This window comes from Pristiophorus japonicus, chromosome 11, assembly GCF_044704955.1.
Source record: "Pristiophorus japonicus isolate sPriJap1 chromosome 11, sPriJap1.hap1, whole genome shotgun sequence".
NCBI classification, from domain to species: Eukaryota; Metazoa; Chordata; class Chondrichthyes; family Pristiophoridae; genus Pristiophorus; species Pristiophorus japonicus.
In genome coordinates, this window is record NC_091987.1 from 80,466,124 (window position 1) to 80,486,089 (window position 19,966).

The following is a 19,966-nucleotide window of genomic DNA, read 5'->3' on the forward strand; positions in this document are numbered from 1 at the left end:
CAATTATTGGGTGCTTTTAATGTCTTCTACCATGAAGACCGATACAAAATATTTGTTCAGAGTCTGCTATTTCCCTGTTTCCCATTATTAATTCCTCAGTCTCATCCTCTAAGGGACCAACATTTTCTTTAGCTATTCTCTTCCTTTTTATTTACCTGAGGAAGCTCTTGCTGTCTGTTTTTATATTTCTTGCTAGTTTACTCTCTCAAACTATCTTCTCTCATTTTTTTTAGTCTTACTTTGCTGGTTTCAAAAAATTTCCCAATCCTCTGGCCTTCCACTATTCTTCGCAACATTGTATGCCTTTGGTTTCATTTTGATGCCATCCTTTACTTCCATGGCTAACCACGGATGGTTCATCCTTCTCTTAAAGTCTTTCTTTCTCACTAGAATATATCTTTGCTGAGAGTTATGAAATATCTCCTTAAATGTCTGCCACTGCTTATTACCGTCTTACCCTTTAATATATTTTCCCAGTTCACTTTAGCCTATTCTGCCTTCATACCTTTGTAATTGCCTTTATTTACATTCAGGACACTACTTTGAGACCTAGCTTTCTCACCCTCAAACTGAATTTGAAATTCTACCATGCTACGATCACTCTTCCCAAGAGGATCCTTTATTATGAGATCATTAATCACTCCAGTCTCATTACATATTACCAGATCTAAAATAGTCTGCTCCCTGGTTGTTTCCACAACATGTTGTTCTAAGAAACCATCCCGAATACACTCCATGAACTCTTCCTCAAGGCTATCTTTGCCAATTTGATTTGCCCAATCAATATGAAGATTATAATCACCAATGATTATTGCTGTACCTTTCTTACAAGCCTCCAAGTTTGAGTTGCTCTCTCTGTGGCGGTGAAGGGCACCATCGCCCTCCAGTTCTATGCCAATGGATCTTTCCAGGGAGCCACAGCAGACATCACCAGGATATCACAGTTTGCTGCCATTGCACTATTTGTGATGTCACAGATGCTCTGTACAGAAGGAGGATGGAATACATCTCTCTTCCCATAACTAGACAGAAGCAGCTGGCTTCCCCATGGTGCAGGGTGCCATAGACTGCACACACACTGCCTTGAGGGCTCCGCACCGCAATCCTGAAATCTTTTGAAACCAAAAAGGATACCACTCGCTCACTGTCCAGTTGGTGTGTGACCATACATGCACAATAAAGGCTGTTAATACCTGCTATTCTGGTAGCAGCCACAATGCCTTCATCCTGCGTCAGCTCTGTTTCAGCTCTGGCTGGCACCTCGGAGACAAGGGCTATGCACCTGGTTCATGACACCCCCCTGCAACACCACCACCCCTGCCCAGCACTCTTACAATGGCAATCATTCCACCCCCAGGAGCATCATTGAGCAGACCATCGGAGTGCTGAAGCAATGGTTCCGCTGCCTTGACCGCTCAGGAGAAGTCCTGCAGTACTCGCCTGACCGGGTGCCCCTATTTGTCGTCGTCTGCTGCAAGCTTCACAACCTGACAATCATGAGGGCACAGCCATTGGCTGAAGACATAGCCGTTGCACTTCAGGACGAGGAGGAGGAGGAGGAGGAGCTGCAGGATCAGGAGGAGGCACAGCCAGCAGGCAGGAAGCACCAACAGCGTTCCGATACTGCAAGGGAGGTCCGAGACAATTCATAAGATCTCGGTTCTAATAAGATCCTCACCGTTTAACACTTCCATTGTGCCTCCCCATAAACACATCAATGAGCCTTTCCATCCTGACCACATGCCCAACAATGAAATGAGATACAAGACCAAACAGTAAAGATGAAAATCAATATTTCTGTGTAAAAAGCACTACATTAACATAACTTATATAATTCACCCTTGTACATCTTATATACCATTTTATGTAAACCTACTATGCCCAAGTGTCTCCTCTATGGCTGCAGCAAGGCTGGTGGAAGGCTGCTGTTTTTCCGGGCCAGTGACTACAGATGGCCTTCTAGGACGCCCTTGACCAGCTTTGGACCTGGAAGGCCTGGCTGCAGACTGAAGCACCTCTGGCTGGCCGACAACCGTGGATAGTTGCAATGACGGAGTGGCAGTGGTGGGATCAGAAATGCTGTCGTCCTGAGAGGACAGCAGGTTCCTGCTGCACTGAGCCAGTGCCGCTCCACTGAGCCAGTGCCACTCCCCCGAGGCAGCACCTCAGTGTCCGCAGCAATCTGATGGAGCACAGATTGCTGGTTTGCTGTGGCGCCGTGTGATCCGTGATGGACCCAGCGGTGATGGCAGCACTCGGGGCTTACGTGGCATGCAGTTCAGACTGCATGACATCACCAAGATGTTGCGAGGCATCATGCTGAGACTGAACGAGAGCAGTCTGAGCATCCATGCGAGCAGCCATTGACTATTGCAGCAGCAAGATGTTGCATTGCTTCTGCCTGTGCCTAAATAGAAGCTGCCACATCGCCCATGAGACATCTCAATGAGGTCTGGGTCTGTCTGGGAGTCCATTATCGTCTGCACACTGGCAATGATGGGTTCCATGGTGTGCGCAGAGCTGTTAACAATGCGGGAGGTGGATTCCTCCACGCTTCTTACCACTTGTGACAGGCTCTTTGGCACCCTTATCCTTGCTTCTATCATGTCTGAGTGCAAGGCCCATCACCCTTTGTTCAAATGCTTCTCCAATGATATCCTATAGAGCAGAACTCACGTGCAAACTCACCCTCCGGGGAGCTGGCTCCTGTGCTTGCCTTACCCCTTGACCATGTTGCAGCCCGCTGGGCCCCGTTGCATCACCCAGTGTAGGCTCCTCTCCTAAGCTCAACTGTAACGACCGCATACTCCCATTATCTGAGCTGGTGCGTGCGAGTGTGAGAAGCAGTGACGCGGTGCTTGCATCATCATCCTCCTCCCCCATTTCTTCTCCCTGCAGACTAGGGTGGGGGGGTGCTCAGGCACAGGCTGGGCTGGGGCAGTGTCTAAATGGCACAAGAGTGGCGTTAAGCTGAGGTCAGGGGAACAGGCATGCAGGAAGAAAGATGGTCAGAATGTGGAGCAGCTAAATGATGAGGCCTTCTGCTTGAAGTGGAAGGTGGGATGAGAGGAAGGGTTTCATTTACCAATGATGACCGCAGTGGGCTCGGCAGTCCCCACAGCCACGGGGATGGCCACCTGCGGGCTTATAAGGTGAAGTATTTGCTCCTCTAGGTCTGAGTTGCCGCAGTTCAGGCTTTCTCTTTTCTCCTCCCCACCCGCCCCCCGCACCCCCCCCAGTTGCTGCTGCTGCAGCCTGTTGTGTTATTTACATTGTTGTTGACATTGATTTTATTTGCAGGCTTCATATTAAGCACCTTATTGCAGATAGAAAGATGCCACTTTAATATCTTTAATGGATTAATTCCAGATGAACTAATTAATGTAAATTTATAAATTCTGTTCTAATATAGTCAAACTCCAGAAGATGAGCTAACTATGCCATGTCTAGGGTTGATGGCAAACCTGTGTCGTCACAACCTTTCTGTTCAAGTCTATCTAAAGTCTTTGGTAAGAAATTTATTTCTACATTAATGTAATATTTTTTCTGTTTGGAATATACTTAACTGAAATTATGACTGGAGTAGAATCTGATTGTAGAATCTATTCCTATTAATAGTAAGTTCTGCTCTGCTCAAAAAGAATCAAATTATCCAGTACTTTGAATTGAGTAATTTTAATGAAACAGTACAGGGACACTAATTTTTTTTTTAGCCGTTGAACACCAAACCAACAATTGAAATGCATGTAATCAGAACGTGCCTTAATGCAAGGAGTATTCGTAATAAGGTGGACAAATTAACGGCGCTGATAGCTGTTAACGGATATGATGTAATTGACATCACGGAGACATGGCTCCAGGGTGACCAAGGCTGGGAACTCAACATCCAGGGGTATTCAACATTCAGGAAGGATAGACAGAAAGGAAAAAGAGGTGAGGGGTGAGGTGGCGTTGCTGGTTAAAGAGGAAATTAACGCAATAGTAAGGAAGGACATTAGCTTGGATGATGAGTGGAGCTATGGAATACCAAAGGGCAGAAAATGCTAATAGTTATTGTGTACAGACCACCAAACAGTAGTAGAGGTTGGGGACAGCATCAAACAAGAAATTAGGGATGCGTGCAATAAAGGTACAGCAGTTATCATGGGCGACTTTAATCTACATATTGATTGGGCTAACCAAACTGGTAGCAATGTGGTGGAGGAGGATTTCCTGGAGTATATTCGGGATGGTTTTCTAGACCAATATGTCGAGGAACCAACTAGAGGGCTGGCCATCCTAGACAGGGTAATGTGTAATTAGAAAGGACTAATTAGCAATCTTCTTGTGCGAGGCCCCTTGGGGAAGAGTGACCATAATATGGTAGAATTTTTTATTAAGACGGAGAGTGATGCAGTTAATTCAGAGACTGGGGTCCTGAACCTAAGGAAAGGTAACTTCGATGGTATGAGATGTGAATTGGCTAGGATAGACTGGCGAACGATACTTAAAGAGTTGATGGTGGATAGGCAATAGCAAACATTTAAAGATCACATGGATGAACTTCAACAATTGTACATCCCTGTCTGGAGTAAAAATAAAACAGAGAAGGTGGCTCAACCGTGGCTAACAAAGGAAATTAAGGATAGTGTTAAATCCAAGGAAGAGACATATAAATTGGCCAGAAAAAGCAGCACACCTGAGGACTGGGAGAATTTTAGAATTCAGCAGAGGAGGACAAAGGGTTTAATTAGGAGGGGGAAAATGGAGTATGAGAGGAAGCTTGCTGGGAACATAAAATTGACTGCAAAAACTTCTATAGATATGTGAAGAGAAAAAGATTAGTGAAGACAAATGTAGGTCCCTTGCAGTCAGATTCAGGTGAATTTATAATGGGGAACAAAGAAATGGCGGACCAGTTGAATAAATACTTTGGTTCTGTCTTCACGAAGGAAGACACAAATAACCTTCCGGAAATACTAGGGGACCGAGGGTCCAGTGAAAAGGAGGAACTGAAGGAAATTCTTATTGGGGAAATTGATGGGATTGAAGGCTGTTAGTCTGCATCCCAGAGTACTTAAGGAAGTGGCCCTAGAAATAGTGGATGCATTGGTGATCATTTTCCAACAGTCTATTGACTCTGGATCAGTTCCTATGGACTGGAGGGTAGCTAATGTAACACCACTTTTTAAGAAAGGAGGGAGAGAGAAAACTGGTAATTATAGACTGGTTAGCTTGACATCAGTAGTGGGGAAAATGTTGGAATCAATTGTTAAAGATGAAATAGCAGTGCATTTGGAAAGCAGTGACGGGATCGGTCCAAGTCAGCATGGATTTATGAAAGGGAAATCATGTTTGACGAATCTTCTAGAATTTTTTAAGGATGTAACGAGTAGAGTGGACAAGGGAGAACCAGTGGGTGTGGTGTATTTGGGCTTTCAAACGGCTTTTGACAAGGTCCCACACAAGAGATTGGTGTGCAAAATTAAAGCACATGGTATTGGGGGTAATGTACTGACGTGGATAGAGAACTGGTTGGCAGACAGGAAGCAGAGAGTCGGGATAAACTGATCCTTTTCAGAATGGCGGGCAGTGAGTAGTGGGGTGCTGCAGGGCTCAGTGCAGCTATTTGCAATATACATTAATGATTTAGACAAAGGAATTGAATGTAATATCTCCAAGTTTGCAGATGGGTGGCAGTGTGAGCTGTGAGGAGGATGCTAAGAGGCTGCAGGGTGACTTGGGCAGGTTAGGTGAGTGGGCAAATACACGGCAGATGCAGTATAATGTAGATAAATGTGAGGTTATCCACTTTGGTGGTAAAAGCAGGAAGGCAGATTATTATCTGAGTGGTGACAGATTAGTAAAAGGACAGGTACAATGAGACGTAGGTGTCATTGAAAGTTGGCATAGATGTACAGCAGGCGGTGAAGAAGGCAAATGGCATGTTGGCCTTCATAGCGAGAGGATTTGAATATAGGAGCCGGGAGGTCTTACTGCAGTTGTACAGGGCCTTGGTGAGGCCACACTTGGAATATTGTGTACAGTTTTGGTCCCCTAATCTGAGGAAGGACATTCTTGCTATTGAGGGAGTGCAGTGAAGGTTCACCAGACTGATTCCCGGGATGACAGGAATGACGTATGAAGAAAGACTGGATCGATTCGGCTTATATTCAATGGAATTTAGAAGAATGTGCGGGGATCTCATAGAAACATATAAAATTCTGACGGGATTGGACTGGTTAGATGCAGGAAGAATGTTCCCGATGTTGGGGAATTCCAGAACCAGGGGTCACAGTCTAAGGATAAAGGGTAAGCTATTTAGGACTGAGATGAGGAGAAACTTCTTCACTCAGAGTTGTGAGCATGTGGAATTCTCTACCACAGAAAGTTGTTGAGGCCAGTTCATTAGATATATTCAAAAGGGAGTTGTAGCCCTTATGGCTAAAGGGATCAAGGGGTATGGAGAGAAAGCAGGAATGGTGTACTGAAGTTGCATGATCAGCCATGATCATATTGAATGGTGGTGCAGGCTCGAAGGGCCGAATGACCTACTCCTGCACCTATTTTGTATGTTTCTACATAATGCAGCCAAGTTTGCTGATTATGCAAAGATGGATGGGAAAGCAAATTGTGAGGAGGGCACAAAAACTCTGCAAAGGGATATAGACAGGCTAAGTGAGTGGGCAAAAATTTGGCACATGAAGTATAATGTAGGGAAGTGTGAGGTTATCCACTTGGGCAAAAAAAATAAAAAAGCAAATTATTTAAATGGAGAAAAATTACAAAATGCTGGAGGCCCTTGTGCATGAAACACAAAAAGCTAGTATGCAGGTACAGCACGTAATCAAGAAGGCAAATGGAATGTTGGCCTTTATTACAAGGGGGGAGGAGTATAAAAGCAGAGAAGTCCTGCTACAATGTTACAGGGTACTGGTGAGGCCACATCTAGAGTACTGCGTGCAGTTTTGGTTTCCTTATTTTAGCAGGGATATACTTGCATTGGAGGCAGTTCAGAGAAGGTTTACTCGGTTGATTCCTGAGATGAAGGGGTTGACTTATGAAGAAAGGTTGAGCAGGTTGGGCCTGTACTCATTGGAGTTCAGAAGAAGAATGAGAGGTGATCTTATTGAGACATAAGATAATGAGGGGGCTCGACAAGGTAGATGCAGAGAGGTTATTTCCACTCGTGGGGGAATCTCAAACTAGGGGGCATAGTCTCGGAATTTCTTCTGAGGGTTGTAAATCTATGCAATTCTCTACCCCAGAGAGCTGTGAAGGCTGGGTCATTGAATATATTTCAGGCGGAGACAGACAGATTTTTGAGCGATAAGGGTTATGGGGAGTGGGCAGGGAAGTGGAGCTGAGCCCATGATCAGATCAGTCATGATCTTATTGAATGGCGGAGCTGGCTGAAGGGGCCAAATGGCCTACTCCTCCTGTTTCTTATGTTCGTGTGCATTTTCCAATAAGTTGAGAGGATTGTGGTATGATGTTCACTTTCTGTGCTATGCCTTTCATTTCCCCAGGATGTTCTTCCATATATTTGATCTTTTATTTGTCTTGAATGGCAGAGCTTTTGTACTTTGACTAGCCATGTGCTTGATCTTGCTCCCGAAATTACAGTCTCCACTCAGTGGTTCAGTACACTTAGTGGGGAGGGCTGCCATACCTAGAGGCCTGATATTTATCACTGTTAAATTTGAAGTAAGCAGCAGATTTTACCAAACCCATTTGGGGAGGGAATTTGAATCAAGGAATGCTTTTGCATTTTCAGTTTGAAATAACTGGAAGTTTTTAGTTTGAATTATGTTAAGAGTAGACTGCAGTAATAGATTTTGTGGTGCTTGATTAGCAACTGAATAAATATTTAGTTGAATTTTCTCACTTTTATGTTGTCATTTCCACAGAACTACATAAAGGGATTTTATCGGTCTCTTATTAAATTCTTAGCTCACAGTAGTTTGACTGTGGTGGTTTTTGCACTTTCTATACTGGCAAGCCTAACACTCAATGAAGAGGTAGGAGAGAAGGTAAGATCTGAAATTACTTTTATTGATCTAGTTCTTGAACTTTTGTCATAAAAGTCTATACTACTATACATTGTACTGCTAACTGTTGATGCATAACATTTTAGGGACTAATTGAGTAATATTGCATGACTATATATTTTCTTAGGCTTGTTTGCATTTTTTGGTGGATGAGTTCATGAACATATTAAATGTCAAGATCAAAGATGAACTGTAGGTCTACTCAGTCCTTTTTGAAAGCATCAGCTTTGTTTTTTAAAACTGAACTTGGATTTGGTCATTTTCTTTTCTCGATCCTTGTTCATCTTTACTGCTCAATCATACTGGCTTAGCAGAAGTAAGGTATCATGTATTTCAGCTGTTCTGGTGATCAATTAGTATCTCTTTCAGTTCCACTTACAGTGGGCATGGACATTTTTTGTGTGCCTTTTTGAAAGTATAATTGCGTAAATTAAATGAGGAAAATATAAACCTACATTTATATAGCGCCTTTTAAGGTAGTAAAACATCCCAAGGCACGTCACAGGAAGGTAATCAGAAGAAAATAGACACTGACTGAGACATGAGGACAGATCTTGGTCAAAGTGGCAGGTTTTAAGGAGCGGCTTAAAGGAGAAGAGAGGCGGAGAATTTTAGGGAGTTAATTCCAGAGCTTTAAGGCTTAGATGGTTGAAGGCATAGTCAAGCAAAGTAAGTGTGGGAAGCACAGGAGGCTAGAGTTGAATGACCGCAGAGTTCCTGGAGGTTTATAAGGCCGGAGGAAGTTAGAGATAGGAAGGGGCTAGGCCATGTAAGGGGTTTGAACACAAGGATGAGAATTTTTTAATTCAGATGTTGGTGGTCTGGGAGCCAATGTAGGTCAGTGAGCATAGGTGAATGTTAATTGGAATAAAAGCAGAAAATGCTGTAAATACTCAGCAGGTCAGGCAGTATCTGTGGAGAGAGAAACAATGACCCTTCGTCAGAACTTTCTGGGTAGGAGAGTTTATATGGAGGGAGATGGGTAGGCTTGTAGTTGCTGGTTAAACTCGAGCAGAACACTGTGCACACCTGGATCCATAGGCCTTAGCATTGCTAATCTGCACTTAAGCTGTCTGGACATGGGCAAGTGGAAAATGCTCCTATAATGAGTGCTTGTGCACCGTATTGCGCAACAAAATTCTACCTGCGCGAGTTTCTTAGTAGCTGTTTGGAGCCTACTGAATGTGGTGATGGGTTTCTGTGAATGGTAAACATCTGGCTGATGGGTGGGGTGGGGGGTGGAGGGGGGTATGGGTGGGGTGGAGGGGGGTATGGGTGGGGTGGAGGGGGGTGTGGGAGGGGGGTGTGGGTGGGGGGTGGAGGGGGGGTTGTGGGGAGGGGGGCTGGATTAAAAGCATTGTAGTGGAGGTAAATCCCGATTGACCTGCTAGTTTACAGAACTACCCCAAATGCTTTGAGAGGTGTTGCGTGTTAGAAGCAATGTGACCTATTCAAATTATTGTAGGTAAAGTGTTTGTCAATGGACTGAGATACCAAGGTGTTCATTCTCTCATTTTGATGTTCTCCCTTAAATGTTCTCTTTGTTTTTAAACACAGCTGTTTCATGCCAGGAATATCCATCAGACCTTTCAGCTTATATTTAATATTCTTGTCAATGGAGATGGGACACTGACCAGAAAATATACTGTAGATCTGCTGGTGGATCTCATTAAGAATCCTAAGATTGCAGATTTCCTCCAAAGGTGAAGTATTTGCTGGCTTTGTTGTAGGAGAATTGCACGTGTGAACTTCTGGTCAGGAAGCTCCATACTGTTTTTTTTTGAACCATTAGCTGTGGATCTACATTTCTCATAATAGCTGCAGGTCTACAATTCCTAAGCTGGAAGGAAAGTCTAGGGAGGGTACTGTCTGTTCAAAATGCCAACCTAATCTTTTTATGCAAAATAGTAAAAATGTGCCACAAGCTTAAAATTTTTTTTTTTAAATTCATATAGATCAGCTATTTCAGATTTCTTCCGATTTCTTGGTGACTATCTTGTATTGATGGTCTCTAGTTTTCCTCTTCTCCACAAGTTGAAACATTCTCTGTGTCTACTCTATCAAAGCTTTTCATAATTTTAAAGACCTCTATTTGGTCACCCAAGAAAAGAGACCCAGCCTTTCCACCCTTTCCTGATGGGTTTAACCTTGCATTTCTGGTTCCATCCCTGTGAAACTTTTTGCACCCTCTCCAGTGCCTCTATATCCTGTTTATAATGTGACCAGAATTGCACACAGTAATGCAAGTGTGGTCTAACCAAGGTTCGATACAAGTTTAGCATAACTTTTCTACTTTTCAATTCTATCCCTCTAAAAATAAACCATGCTATTTTATGGCCTTATTAACCTACATTGCTACTTTGTGATTTGTGTATTTGTATTTGGAGATCTGTTTGTTCTTCTACTTCATTTGGATTCTTATTTTCCAAGTAACACATGACCTCCATATTTTTCTTACCAAAATATATTACCTCACATTTATCTGTATTGAAATTCATTTGCCAATTATATGCCCAGCCTGCAAGTTTATTAATGTCTTCTTGTAATTTGTTGTAATCCTCTTGAGTGTTGACTATCTTTCCCCCCGCCTCCCCCCCCCCCCCCCTCCACCCGTTCCCCCCCCAATTTGGTGTCACCCGCAAACTTAAAAATAGAACTTGGCATTTATATAGTGCCTTTTACGACCACTGGACGTCCCAATGCACCTTACAGCCAATGAAGTACTTTTTGAAACGTAGTCATTGTTGTAATGTAGGAATACTGAAGAGGAGCACTTCAGATAGATCCAGAGCTGCTTGATCACTGTGTACAGCACTACCCAGTTGGTAGTCTTTTCAGCTTTTATATCTTTATTCCCTCAGAATCAGAAGGTTTAAGGTTTGAATCTTACTCCAGAATTGAGTGCATAAGCTAGACTGATATTCCGATGCTGTACTGAGGGCGACTGCATTGTCAGCTTTGATGTCTTGCAGATTGTGAAATAGTAGATGAAATAAACATTGTGAGAGAGGAAGGGGTTTAGCATCTTTGAAAGTACATAAATCCCCAGGCCTGGATGAAATGTATCCCAGGCTGTTAAGAGAAGCAAGAGAGGAAATAGCAGAGACTCTGACCATTATTTTCTAATCCTTTCTGGTTACAGATGTAGTGCAAGAGGACTGCTAAAGTTGTACCATTGTTTAAAAAGCAAGAAAGTGATAGACCGAGTAATTACAGGCCAATCATCCTAACCTCGGTGGTGGAAAAATGATTGGAAAAAATTCTGAGGGACAGGATAAATCTTTATTTAGAAAGATACGGATTAATTGAGGTCAGTGAAGGGAAGGTCGTGTCTGACTAACTTGATTGAACTTTTTGAGGAGGTAGCAAGGAGGGTCGATGAGGGTAGTGCGTTTGATGTAGTGTATATGGATTTTAGCAAGGCTTTTGACAAGGTTCCACGTGGCAGACTGGCCACGAAAGTAAAAGCCCATGGAATCAAAGGCAAAATGGCAAGTTGGATCCAAAATTGGCTGAGGCAGGAAGCAAAAGGTAATCGTCGACGGGTATTTTTGTGACTTGAAGGCTGTTTCCAGTGGGATTCCGCAGGGCTCAGTACTAGGTCCCTTGCTTTTTGTGGTGTGTATATATATCAATGATTTAGACTTGAATGTAGGGTGTATGATTAAGAAGTTTGCAGAAGATACAAAAATTGGTCACGTGGTTGATAATGAAGAAAGCTGTAGACTGCAGGAAGATATCAATGGACTGGTCAGGTGGGCAGATGGAATTCAATCCAGAGAAGTGTGAGGTAATACATTTGGGGAGGGCGATCAAGGCAAGGGAATACACAATAAATGGTAGGACACTGAGGTATGTAGAGGAACAGAGGGACTTTAGAGTTTATATCCATAGATCCCTGAAGATAGGACAGGTAGATAAGCTGGTTAAGAAGGCATACAGGATACCTGACTATTAGCCGAGGCATAAAATATAAGAGCAGGCAGATTATGCTTGAACTTGATAAAACACTAGTTTTAGAGTGGTCACACTGTGATTACACTAGAAAGGGTACAGAGGAGATTCATGAGGATGTTGCCAGGACTGGAGAATTTTAGCTATGAGGAAAGATTGGACAGGCTGGGGTTGTATTCTTTGGAACAGAGGAGGCTAAGGGGAAACCTAATTGAGGTGTATAAAATTATGAGGGGCCTAGATAGAGTGGATAAGAACATAAGAAATAGGAGCAGGAGTAGGCCATACGGCCCCTCGCCATTCAATATGATCATGGCTGATCTGATCATGGACTCGGCTCCATTTCCCCGCCCGCTCCCCATAACCCCTTATTCCCTTATCATTTAAGAAACTGTTATTTCTGTCTTAAATTTATTCAATGTCCCAGCATCCACAGCTCTCTGAGGCAGCGAATTCCATAGATTTGCAACCCTCATCTCAAATTTCTCCTCATCTCTGTTTTTAAATGGGTGGCCCCTTATTCTAAGATCGTGCCCTCGAGTTCTAGTCTTCCCTATCAGTGGAAACATCCACCTTGTCAAGCCCCCTCATAATCTTATACGTTTCGATAAGATCACCTCTCATTCTTCTGAATTCCAATGAGTAGAGGCCCAATCTATTCAACCTTTCCTTATAAGTCAACCCCCTCATCGCCCGAATCAACCCAGTGAACCTTCTCTGAACTGCCTCCAAAGTAAGTATATCCTTTCGTAAAAATGGAAACCAAAACTGCACGCAGTATTCCAGGTATGGCCTCACCAATACCCTGTATAGCTGTAGCAAGACTTCCCTGCTTTTATACTCCATCCCCTTTGCAATAAAGGCCGATACCATTGGCCTTCCTGATCCCTTGCTGTACCTGCATACTATCCTTTTGTGTTTCATGCTCAAGTACCCCCAGGTCCCGCTGTACTGTGGCACTTTGCAATCTTTCTCTATTTAAATAATAACTTGCTCTTTGATTTTTTTTCTGCCAAAGTGCATGACCTCACACTTTCCAACATTATACTCCATCTGCCAAATTTTTGCCCATTCACTTAGCCTGTCTATGTCCTTTTGCAGATTTTTTGTGTCCTCACACATTGCTTTTCCTCCCATCTTTGTATTGTCAGCAAACTTGGCTATGTTACACTCAGTCCCTTCTTCCAAGTCACTAATATAGATTGTAAATAGTTGGGGTCCCGCATTGATCCCTGCGGCACCCCACTAGTTACTGGTTGCCAACCAGAGAATAGGAAGGACCTATTTCCCTTAGCAGAGGATTCAATAACCAGGGGTTATAGATTTAAAGTAATTGGTAGGAGGTTTAGAGGGGATTTGAGGAAAATTTGTTTTCATGCAGTGGGTGGTGGTGGTCTGGAACTTACTGCCTGAAAGGATGGTAGCGGCAGAAACCCTCAGCATTTAAAAAGTACTTGTAGTTTACGGCACTTCAAGTGCATATCCAAGATAGTTCTTTGTTGGCCAGCACAGACACGATGCTGTGATTTTCTATGATTGTATGTCCTGGTGATGTGGAAAGCGCTATATATATGCAATTTTGTATTTGATTGCAATTATGCAAATTAATTGGGAGGCTTAATTATGTTTAAATTTGCATTTTACAATATTAGTATTTACTGTGGAACTGTCAAAATATTAAGAAAAAACTATTGTGGAACCTAAATAACCTTGGCTTAGTGGTAGCACTCTCGCCTCTGAGTCAGAAGGTAGCACTCCAGAGACTTTGATCACATAATCTAGATAGTTAAACCTAGGCCTTGTCTGCCCTCTCAGGTGGATGTAAAAGATCCCATGGCACTATTGAAATAAGAGCAGAGGTGTTCTCCCCGGTGTCCTGGCCAATGTTTATCCCTCAACCAACATCACAAAGACAGATTATCTGGTCATTATCTCAATGCTGTTTGTGGGACCTGCTGTGTGCAAACTGGCTGCCTACATAGATGACCTGGAAGAGGGGACAGAGTGTAGTGTAACAAAATTTACAGATGACACAAAGATTAGTGGGAAAGCGGGTTGTGTAGAGGACACAGAAAGGCTGCAAAGAGATTTAGATAGGTTAAGCGAATGGGCTAAGGTTTGGCAGATGGAATACAATGTTGGAAAATGTGAGGTCATCCACCTTGGCGGGGAGGGAAAAAAAAAACAGTAAAAGGGAATATTATTTGAATGGGGAGAAATTACAACATGCTGCGGTGCAGCGGGACCTGGGGGTCCTTGTGCATGAAACTCTTTTGGATAAAATTTCAGGCAGCGAGCTAATGGACCGTGGCAGGACTCGAAACTGCAATCTTCTGCTAACTGCGTGGTTATAACCGTAGTCAGACGCCTTAACCATTAGGCCACGAGGCCCCAAAAAGTTAGTTCGCAGGTGCAGCAGGTAATCAGGAAGGCAAATGGAATTTTGGCCTTCATTGTGAGAGGGATGGAGTACAAAAGCAGGGAGGTCCTGCTGCAACTGTACAGAGTATTGGTGAGGCCGCACCTGGAGTACTGCGTGCAGTTTTGGTCACCTTACTTAAGGAAGGATATACTAGCCTTGGAGGGGGTACAGAGATGATTCACTAGGCTGATTCCGGGGATGAGGGGGGTTACCTTATGATGATAGATTGAGTAGACTGGGTCTTTACTCGTTGGAGTTCAGAAGGATGAGGGGGTGATCTTATAGAAACATTTAAAATAATGAAAGGGATAGACAAGATGGAGGCAGAGATTGTTTCCACTGGTCGGGGAGACTAGAACTAGGGGGCACAGCCTCAAAATACGGGGGAGCCAATTTAAAACCGAGTTGAGAAGGAATTTCTTCTCCCAGAGGGTTGTGAATCTGTGGAATTCTCTGCCCAAGGAAGCAGTTGAGGCTAGCTCATTGAATGTATTCAAATCACAGATAGATTTTTAACCAATAAGGGAATTAAGGGTTATGGGGAACGGGCGGGTAAGTGGAGCTGAGTCCACGGCTAGATTAGCCATGATCTTTTTGAATGGCGGAGCAGGCTCGAGGGGCTAGATGGCCTACTCCTGTTCCTAATTCTTATGTTCTTATGTTCTTATGTTCTTATGCCTTGTTTCCTGCATTACAATAGCGACTACACATCAGAGGTACATCATTGGCTGTAAAATTCTTTTGATCGTCCTGAGGTTGTGAAAGGTGCTATATAAATGCAAATTCTTTCTTTCTAAACTTGGTTTTCCTTTTGGAAATCTAAAATTAGATATGCTGATCTGAAGTTTAGACTTGAATTTCCCCTAACTATACTTTACTCTTTTTAAAAAGTGATAAATGTAGTCGTTTGGGTAGGCTTTTTTTGAAAAATTGATGAGAATTTTGGTTTCTCTATGTAAGTTCTTTGAAGGTGGCACCAACACCAAACACCTGCTTAATTGCCCTACTAGCTAAAAGAGGTATAGCTGAAGTTAGGACAAGACTTTCCTATTTAAATATAAAATTAACTTTGAACAAGAGGGATTCACTACTTCCTAAAATAACATGACCCTCTTTGCTCAAATCTACAATGAAATAAGTAAAAGTTTATTCTGTTGGGTGTATGTGCCTGTAATTACTGCTTTCCTACATTTCAATTTGTTAAACCTCCTAGTGATTGTATTGTCATCATAATTCAAAGCAATAAAAAAAAAGAGAAGTTATGAAGACTTTTGATGTACATGTTGGTAGCAACAATTTAAGAAATGGTGGATGTTGAAAAAGTGACTGTTCAAGCTTTTTTCTCTCATTTTAGGTATGAACACTTTAAATCATGCCTGTGTCAAGTACTCGGTCTTCTGAGTGGTAAGGACTCTGATTCGGCAGCCAAGGTATGTGATATTTAATTCTTGGGTAAATCACAAATATAACCATAAATGTTTCATTTTTATTTAATTTAGCAAGAGTTTTGAAGTCTAGGGTTGCAGTGTCCTCTGGAATATTATCTTTGAAAGTGGTTTTGCTCATATTAGTCTTGTTACAGCATGGTGTAATTTACATAACTTAACTGAACAACTTGCTCAAATCTTGAAGACATTTTCTATCCTACTCAAAGGAAGGAATGTATATGATCTTACTTTTTCCCTTTCCATCTTGTGATTTTCTCTCTACATGTAGTGCTGTTATGCTGAAGGTGTTTCATCTCGAGGTTCAACTTCTCTAATGCTCTCCTACCCAGCCTGCACAATCTGCAGCCTATCCAGAATGCTGCAATCTGTGTTCTTATCTGCACTTCTGTTGCCTTAATTCTTCCAAGCTTCAGTAGCTCCTATAGATTGACTTCATGGTCCCAATCACCTCTTTCAAATCTTCATAGCCATTCCCACACTACCTCAGCAATCTTCTATTTCTCTGTAACCAGGTTATTTCTTATCCTCCACTTCCTCTGCACTACCATTGATTGTGATATGCAATACTCTCTACTCCAGATTCCCAGTTGTGTAGGGAAGGATCCTCACAGAGAGAGCTTTACATTGGGGGACTTTTGTCTGACGGCAGGATGGAACACCAGGACATGCCCGGGCAGTAGACAGGAGCAAGGAAGTGGAGTGTGGTCAGGAGTAGTCTATACAGAAAATCCCTCCATGAAGTGTGGTATGACATGGATGGAATTTTAGAGAGACTGCTCAAGTTATGAGACAGAGGTTTCTGAGGGCGGTTTCAGGGCCTCATACTGATAATTTCTCGCAACGGAATTGCTCCACACCCTTGATCCTCCTCGGGACACTTGGAGTCGGGACCAAGTGTGATATTCTGCGCCTGGTTGGCCGCAGGCTTGATGTTGCGCCAGTACACTTGGCTGCTAATAGTCCTGGCGAAATCCAGCCTGTTCCACCACCATTCAGTGCGTCCCTGACTCTGCTTTCCTTCATAGCCAGGGCCTTCCTCTCTTTCAGCCACGTGTCACCAAATCCGACCATGCGGAAATATGGATTTCGAAGCAGCGGCTCCATCAGAATGGCCGCTACCTCTGACTGAAGAGCTCCTGCCAGAGGCAGCCATATTCCAGACTCTGATCAGGTCCTGATAAAAGACAGGCAGCTGCTGCAAGGACCCAAGTATTCTATGTAACTTTATGAAAAAGAGCTGCCTGTCATAGTTCAGCCTGCATCTGGTGGCAAGAACGTCACCAGGTCACACCATTTGGTAGGATCCACTATGTACAGGATTTGTAGGTCGAAATTTGCAACCTGGATACAGGTGATTTGTAACAGCAGGACAGGCATAGTGCTTCCTTTGTCCCAGAAGAAGCCAGTGAGCTTTCACTGGATTTTGCCGATTAAACTCGGAGAGGGGGTCAAAGTGACCAACCGCTACCATAACTGAACTACTGTTATTTTTGAATCGGCTATGGTGAATTGTTGCTCAAAATGGGTGTCCTGTCCGTCTATAAAAGTTGGTTTATGAGCATGCTTTAATTTTTATGCATTTTTCTCATTGTGTTCTTTTATTTCAAAAATATTGTTACACTGAGGTAGGAACAGATGCAGGTCATTCAGCCCCTCAAGCCTGGCCTCCATTCTATAAAGATCATGGCTGATCCGTACCGAAACTCCAGTTACTCTTTACTTGATATCCCTTAATATCTTGTCCAACAAAAATGTATCGATTTCAGTCTTGAAAATTTTTAATAATCCAACATCCGTAGCCTTTTGGGAAGCAAGTTCCAAATTTCAGCAATAAACCTAGGGCTCAATTTTCCCCAAAGCTGTTTTTTGGTGTACTTGAAGGGTTATGTCCGTTTTTTGGGGGCCCAAGTACGCCAATAAAAAAAATCATCCAAGTGTCCCCATTTGAATTCTTCATTTTGGCAGCGCCTAGCCTGTTTAGTTTTGGGGGGTGGAGCCCAAGATCTGCGCCAAAAAGATTGGGTTGCCATGGTAACCAGGGATACAATGCAGGCTGAGGCTGGAAAGTGAAACATCCAGCTCACAGCAACCTGCACAAGCGCATTACACATTGCAGCAATTTACCAAGCACATTAAACATTGCAGCAACTTATCCCCATTAAATTATTAAAGTCCCCTTCCCAGTCCCTGCTCCTACCCCGGCCGAATGGTCTCCTGGTCCCCGCACCTATTCCTGGCTGAATGGCCTCCCGATGCCAATCCCCACTCCTATCCCAGGCCGAATGGCCTCACGGTCCCTGCACCTATCCCTGGCCAAATGGCTTCCCAGTGCCGATCCCCGCACCTATCCCTGGCCGAACGGCCTCTTCCCTCCTGGTCCCCGCTCGTAACTATGCCTGAAAGGCTCCCCCCCCACCCCCACCCTCTCTTGCCTATCCTACTGCTGCTGTTTGGGCATCTGCTGCACTGATTAACTTACCTGCGCCGATTTTCTTAACTCACCAGAAGGTTTTTCTACTGAGGCTACATACACCGGCCTAAGAAGAATTGGAGTAAATCGGAGCTGGCCGAACTTGTCTAAATGGCCAGAATTGGTGTGGGTGGCAGGTTATGCCCCCTATGACTCACAAAATAAAAAATAAAAAATCCTAACTAAATTATGCTGGCGCACATTGATTGAGGAAACTTGTATTTTTTAAACTTGGGCCAAAAAAAGCAGCGCATGCCCAAAAAATGGCGCAAATCACTGGGGAAAATTGAACCCCTAGTGGAGGGTTTATCTCTTGAACCTGATATTTAAAAGATTTTGATGAAACTTCTCTCTTGCATCTCTTTTATATTCAGAACTTACAACAAATGGAGTGAAACAATTCCTTTTACTTGTTTTAGTATGAGTGGAACCAATTTGATATTTCAGTAAGCTGCAGGCCCAAGTAACAGCATTAACAGAAGGTGTAGTAGAGAAAATATTGACCATTTTCTGCTATAATCAATCAAATTTAAAACTTGAAGCACAGCTGTAATGGAAGGCAGCCATAAACCGTTTGATGGTCTTCAGTGATCTGCCGTCACCACCCCTCTCCTCAAAATAAAAACAACCCTGAACCCCACTGTGCCTGCATGCTACTGCCCCAACTCCAACCTCCCTTTCTTCTCAAGTCCTTGAACGTGTTGTCACCTCCCAAATCTGTGCCCAGCTTTCCCATAACTCCATATTTGAATCCCTTCGATCTGGTTTCAGCTCCTGCCACAGTACCTTTGTGACTGTGACTGTGACAAAGTTAAACTATCCCTCCTTGTCTTTCTTAACTTGTCTGCAGCCTTTGACACAGTTGACCACTCCATTCTCCTCCAATATCTCTCTACCACCGTCCACCTGGGTGGGACTGCACTGGTTCCACTCTTATCTATCCAATCATTGCCAGAAAATCACTTGCAATGGCTTCTCTTCCCACTCCCACATCGTTACCTCTGGTGTCCCCCAAGGATCTATCCTTGGCCCCCTCCTATTTTTCATCTATATGTTGCCCCTTGGCGACATCATCTGAAAACATGCCGTCAGTTTCCAGATGTACGTTGACGACACCCAGCTCTACCTCACCACCACTTCCCTCGACCCCTCCATGGTCTCTAAATTGTCAGACTGCTTGTCTAACATGCAGTACTGGATGATCAGAAATTTTCTCCAATTAAATATTGGGAGGACCGAAGCCATTGTCTTTGGTCCCCACCACAAACTGCGTTCCCTAGCCACCGACTCCATTCATCTCCCTAGCATCTGTCTGAGGCTGAACCAGACTGTTCGCAACTTAGGTGTCATACTTGACGCTGAAATTAGCTTCCCGCCACATCCACGACATAACTAAAACCACCTGTTTACACCTCCGTAATATTGCCCATCACCGCCCTGCCTCAGTTTATTTGCTGCTGAAACCCTCATCCATGCCTTTGTTAACTCTCTAGACTTGACTACTCCAAAGCACTCCTCCCACATTCTACCCTATGTAAACTTGAGATCATCCAAAATTCGACAGTCTGTGTCCTAACTCGCACCAAGTCCCACTCATCCATTGCCCCTGGCTCCTGGTTAAGCAATGCCTCAATTTCAAAAT

General features: G+C 43.5%; 1 protein-coding gene across 1 annotated transcript in view; it reads left to right on the forward strand.

The window, feature by feature from the left end:
- cip2a (cellular inhibitor of PP2A) overlaps positions 1–19,966 on the forward strand; it is an 85,010-nt gene that overhangs the window by 16,540 nt on the left and 48,504 nt on the right. The window contains exons 6-9 of the mRNA XM_070892984.1: positions 3,413–3,509; positions 7,890–8,012; positions 9,588–9,733; positions 15,761–15,836. Coding sequence (XP_070749085.1) covers positions 3,413–3,509; positions 7,890–8,012; positions 9,588–9,733; positions 15,761–15,836 — 442 coding nt within the window. The remainder of the gene's footprint in view (positions 1–3,412; positions 3,510–7,889; positions 8,013–9,587; positions 9,734–15,760; positions 15,837–19,966) is intronic.